Source organism: Nematolebias whitei, chromosome 22 (genome assembly GCF_014905685.2).
Source record: "Nematolebias whitei isolate Nwh7 chromosome 22, NemWhi1, whole genome shotgun sequence".
Lineage (NCBI taxonomy): Eukaryota > Metazoa > Chordata > Actinopteri > Cyprinodontiformes > Rivulidae > Nematolebias > Nematolebias whitei.
In genome coordinates, this window is record NC_056519.1 from 18,638,294 (window position 1) to 18,643,320 (window position 5,027).

General features: G+C 41.2%; 1 protein-coding gene across 1 annotated transcript in view; it reads right to left on the reverse strand.

The window, feature by feature from the left end:
- Positions 1 to 867: 867 nt before the first annotated feature.
- Positions 868 to 5,027, reverse strand: part of LOC119428117 (phenylalanine-4-hydroxylase) — a 31,456-nt gene continuing 27,296 nt past the window's right edge. The window contains exons 7-12 of the mRNA XM_037695756.1: positions 4,124 to 4,264; positions 3,984 to 4,053; positions 3,851 to 3,907; positions 3,666 to 3,761; positions 3,450 to 3,583; positions 868 to 1,033 (exon numbers count right to left, since the gene is read on the reverse strand). Of these exons, the coding sequence (XP_037551684.1) occupies positions 868 to 1,033; positions 3,450 to 3,583; positions 3,666 to 3,761; positions 3,851 to 3,907; positions 3,984 to 4,053; positions 4,124 to 4,264 (664 nt within the window). The remainder of the gene's footprint in view (positions 1,034 to 3,449; positions 3,584 to 3,665; positions 3,762 to 3,850; positions 3,908 to 3,983; positions 4,054 to 4,123; positions 4,265 to 5,027) is intronic.

A 5,027-nucleotide genomic window follows, 5' to 3' on the forward strand; every position in this document is an offset into this window, starting at 1 on the left:
TGGAGGATGCACCGTTTCGAGCTCTTCAAGGCCCAAAACTGTAGCCGAATCTCTTGTGGTTTAGTTGCTGCAGCAACCTGCTTCAGATTTGAACTCTCTGTGTTACCCAAAATCTCAGTTTCATGGAGGGATTGTGGCTTTAGGAGAACCGAGTTTCAAAAGAGAGTTTAGATTTTTTATTTTTTTTTAATCTTTTGTCTGCTCTTCAAACACAGGCTTTCCCAGGGAGGCTTGATTTACTGTGCTGTGGAATTATGGGAAAGAAAATGTTGCCAGCCTTCGTCTCGATGATGCTGTTGCCTTATGAATCCAGCAGATGGAGACGATTTGTCTTCTTGAGGGAAAGCTTTTGACGTGTGCGGCTCTGATATGCATTGTCGCCTGCGTGGAGATCAAAATGCCGGGGGTTCAAATTCTCTATTCGCACGCAGGAGGAGAGAAAAAAACAAAAAGCCAGAAGAGCATCTGTCAGCTCTGTGGTCGGCTACGAGGTCTCCGTGACCTGGTCCTGGTAATGTTCTGGGCCTCACTGCTGGCTCAGGCCTTATCCAGCAGAAAGAGAACACAATACTTAAATCATTCATAATTAGCTCCTTCCCTCTGCTTAATAACACATGAAGATAAATGGCTTCCAAGAATTTTCCAAATGAAAATAGTTGGTTTGGAATTAGAAGCTAGGAAACGCTCTCAGAGTGGTTCGCTCCTCTGCTTCTCCAGAAGGAAAACCTACACTTTTAAAAAGGACAGAACTTCATGAAAATAAGCATTGATTTTTACATCGTCACAATTTACACTGGAATGAAAGACTACGATGGGATTTATCTGTGAATCTTTACTCTGATCTCTGCAGAAGGTCCAGTCAAGGCCCTACGATGCGCTGAGCTTCTCCAGAGCGCCGTGAAGGGTCTTCAGGTCCTCCCTCATCCGGCTCAGAGCGTTCTGGATCTTGCTCGGCTGGTCCAGAACCTCAACGCTGCAGGTAAAAGGGTCATAGCATACGGCAAAGGGGCGCTTGATACTCGCAGAATACTTCCTGTTAAAACAAAAATATATATATTTAGTACGTATACAAACTACACATCAAAATATATGTATGTCTTCTATCATCTAGTGTGTCTCTCACTGCTACACAACTTACATTTTCCACTCAAATCTCCTTTAAAATGATAATTACACGCCCAAGATTTTAAAGACGTCAATTACATTGTGGGGGTTTTGGACCACGCCCCCCCACCCCCCACCCGTGCACGCGATAAGTCAAGAAATATGAAGTAGGGATAGTAGTACAAATAGTACTAGTTTATTTTAGTTAGGGCCAGACAATAATTCGATATCGATATATATCACGATATACTTCTATTCAATAACGGTGATGTGAGTTTTAAGCACATATTCGATACAGTATTTCGATTCGATTACAGCGTTTCACTGGCGCATTTCGTTTTCTGTTCGGGTTGAAGCGGCCGCTTCAGTTTCAACCCGAACAGAAGTGTGTGGTGACGCAGATGTTACGCAGAGCTCGAGTCCAGAAGGCGTTAGCGGTAGCAGGCTAGGCTAGGCTAATCTCAAACATGCGGTAAGTTTTCGCTTCAAAATGAGTTTCCATTACCGTCAGAATGCGACTGAACAAACTTTCGCAAGCGAAGAGAAAGCAGATGACATCATTGATAAGAGAGGAAAGACTAATTTGGCGATGTAGAAGTGGTTCGTCTATCTAAGATCCGATAAACTGCAGGTTTCAGTGCTGCAAAATGTGATGGAGAGTTGTTCCAACTAGCGGTGGGAACACATCGAACTTGTTCCACTCGACAGAATATGCTGAGAGTCAGAAGATGAAGCACAATAAAAGTCTGAGCCAACGTGTCCCTGAAACATCACCCCCAGCTGCATCAAAAGAGAAACACATGCAGCAAACGGTTAGGGTTATGTTGTTGTTAAAGTTCAAACTATTAATATCGACAAAGTTGAGAGTTTTATGTTTATTTGACGGTGATTTCAAATTTCTTTGAAGGCTAAATACAAATAAAAGGTGAACGTTAATTTATTTGTACAATTTTTCGGAGGCTTTTTTATTGTTTATATTGATATCGGAATTATATCGTTATCATCCGAAATTAAGAAATATATCGTGATAAAATATCCTGATGCATGCTCAATAATCCAGGTAGATCCAGGTATCGTGATAAAAGTTTTGGCCATATCGTCCAGCCCTAATTTGAGTATTTATATATATATTTAAGGCTTTATAAACCCTGCCCACATTAAACTATAAATGCTGTAAAAGAGCACAGCATGTCATGATCTCTGCTCTCTGTCAGTCCACTGCAATCACTCCTCACCTCCCGATCTCGCTCCTTCTGTGTAAATAAACAATTAAAATTTAAATATTGTAAAATTTTAAATAAATAACCCATGCAGCAAGAATTGTTTATTTAAAATATTGCAACATGTACATTGAAATTGTAGAGAGAAGCGCAGCAGGCCTTCACGCAGCAGCAGCACGGAGCAGAAATGTGGGCGTGGCAGAGAGCCGCAGGTGGCAGAGAGCGGAGATCATGACAGGCTGCAGGAGGGAGCTTCTCCCTGCACTCAATGATTTAGCAGGTGTTAAATCATTTTAAATTATTTTAAATAAGCAATTCATGCCACTCGTGTATGGAGGACGGCATGTGACAAAATTAAATCAATAAATACATAATAATGAAATGTATAGTTTAATTACTAAATACACCATTAAATGATTAAATACACAATTAAATGATTAAATACACAGTTAAGTTACTTATTTCATGATTTATTTATTTATTTAATTTTGTCACATTCTGTCCTCCAGTGTATGGTGACAAAAATAAATAAATCATGAAATAAGTAATTTAATTGTGTATTTAATCATTTAATTGTGTATTTAATGATGTATTTAATAATTAAATAATACATTTCATTATTACGTATTTATTTATTTAATTTTTGTCACATTCCGTCCTCCATACTCGAGTGGTTCATCCATCAATCAGCCAAATGTGTGTCATGTCCAATCTTACTTTGAAAAAATGCAAAAGTTGAACCGCGAAGTAGCGAGGGACTTCTTAAATCGTAGCTCAAAATATTCTCTGAAGGATTTTTATTTATTTATTTTTACATTTGTCATATCTCCTACGTAAAACACTGAAGGATCATAAAGCCGTCTACATGTGACCATCAGCGTCTTCTGCGCTCACAGTTCAAGGGTTTTCAAGAAGCGGCCTAAAGTTTTCTCACAGTGACTCCTCGGTGCAAAACTTTTCCGTCTGTTTCCGTCTACCTCTCAGGTGCGCTGTCAGAGAGTGGCAGACACAGGTTACCATGGTAACCATAATGAGGGTTTTGGTTCTCACTTCTTGTACAGCTCATACATGTACCAGCTACGCCTGTAGTGTGAGGTGGGAGTGATTTCAGCAGGAGTCTGATACCTCAGCTTCATCTTTGCATCTTCAAAGCTGTCGGACACAAAGTAAACGGGCTGGTAGGTTTGGTCCTGGTAGGGCTGCACCGCCGTCTCCTCCGGGTCGAACGCCTTGTACTCCGGCTTGTTTGACAGCGCGTACTGGGAGGGGGACGCAGAGAGCCCGTCAGCACATACTGAGCAAACAGCCAAACCCTTGCGTGCAAGAAGCGGTCGCACTCACAACAAGCTCTCCATACGAGGAGAGGAGGCCGGCGCCGTAAGCTTTCACCTCTCCGTTCTGCTTGCAGAGGCCGAACTCCACCGTGAACCAGTACAACTGCAGAGGAGGAGAGAACGCCTGACGATGCCGTTCTCCACTTTAACCTTTATGGAGGTGAAAGCGCGTTAAACGCAGGGGAAGTTTACCGTTGAAAGTTTCTCAATGTCCTCGTCTGAAGCTCCAAGAGAAGCCAGTCCAATCTCCTGGTGACAAACAGAAGTGTTAGCATAATATACTGTAGGTGGATTATTTACAGAAACACAAAGGGGGTGTGTTCACCTGAGAAAACTGGGCAAACTCTTTATCTGCCAGCATGGGGACGTGGCCGAGCAGCTCGTGGCAGCAGTCTCTGTCGGGGCAGATCAAATCAGGGGGACAAACAAAGAAGAATAGAAACACGACGAATGAGGTGAACTCACGGCTCAGGGGAGTGCATGGGCGAGGACGAGTGTCGGATGTACTGGGTGCACTGGAACACCCGGAAGGCCAAACTGGCGAGGAAGTCTCTGGCTGACAGCAGGCCGGCCACGGGGCGCAGCTGGAAACCAGTTTTCTCTGAACTCACAGGAGAAAGTAGACCAAGTCAGACGCGAGGAGTCTAAAATGTACTCTTGAAATTCTATATTTGTGTTCCAGAATGAAGAAGAAAACTTTTAAAGTTTATACATTTGCAGGAATTTGGAAATTTCACACAGAGGAGGCTCTCGTGTAATTTTAGGCTTCGAGAAACTTCACTTAACTTGAATTATTTTAACTTCTATGAGGAGAAAGCCTCATTACCTGCATGCTCTTTGCTACTTTGACCCATTTCAGAACCCACGCAAACGTCATAATATTGTTTATTTTTTCTACTTTTAGCAAGAAAAATGATGCTTAAACCTGAATTTTAAAGGATGACGTGACAACCTGTGATCTATTTTACTCTGCAACATATAATCCACTGAAAAGATTTAATGATGAAGATTTTTAATGAAGTTTAAATAAAACCAACACATTTCTGTTGACACGTTTATCTGCTTAAATGTAAAAACTGATGTTTTTAGAATATTTGAAAGGCTAAAACAATAAATGTGCCGCATAAGTCTCTGTACTAATTTTTGATTTTATGTTTTCTTATTTCCTTGTTATTTTTTTTTTTTACTTCTTTCCACTAGATGTCCTCAATCCCTTCGGTTTTCCTGCTCCATGCTCACCTGTTTCCACACACACATACACTCTCTCTCTCTCTCACACACACACACACACACACACAAATTCATATATGTATATATGTATAGTGTGTATATTAAAAATGTACTCTTTCGGCTAGATCTGAAGAGCGTC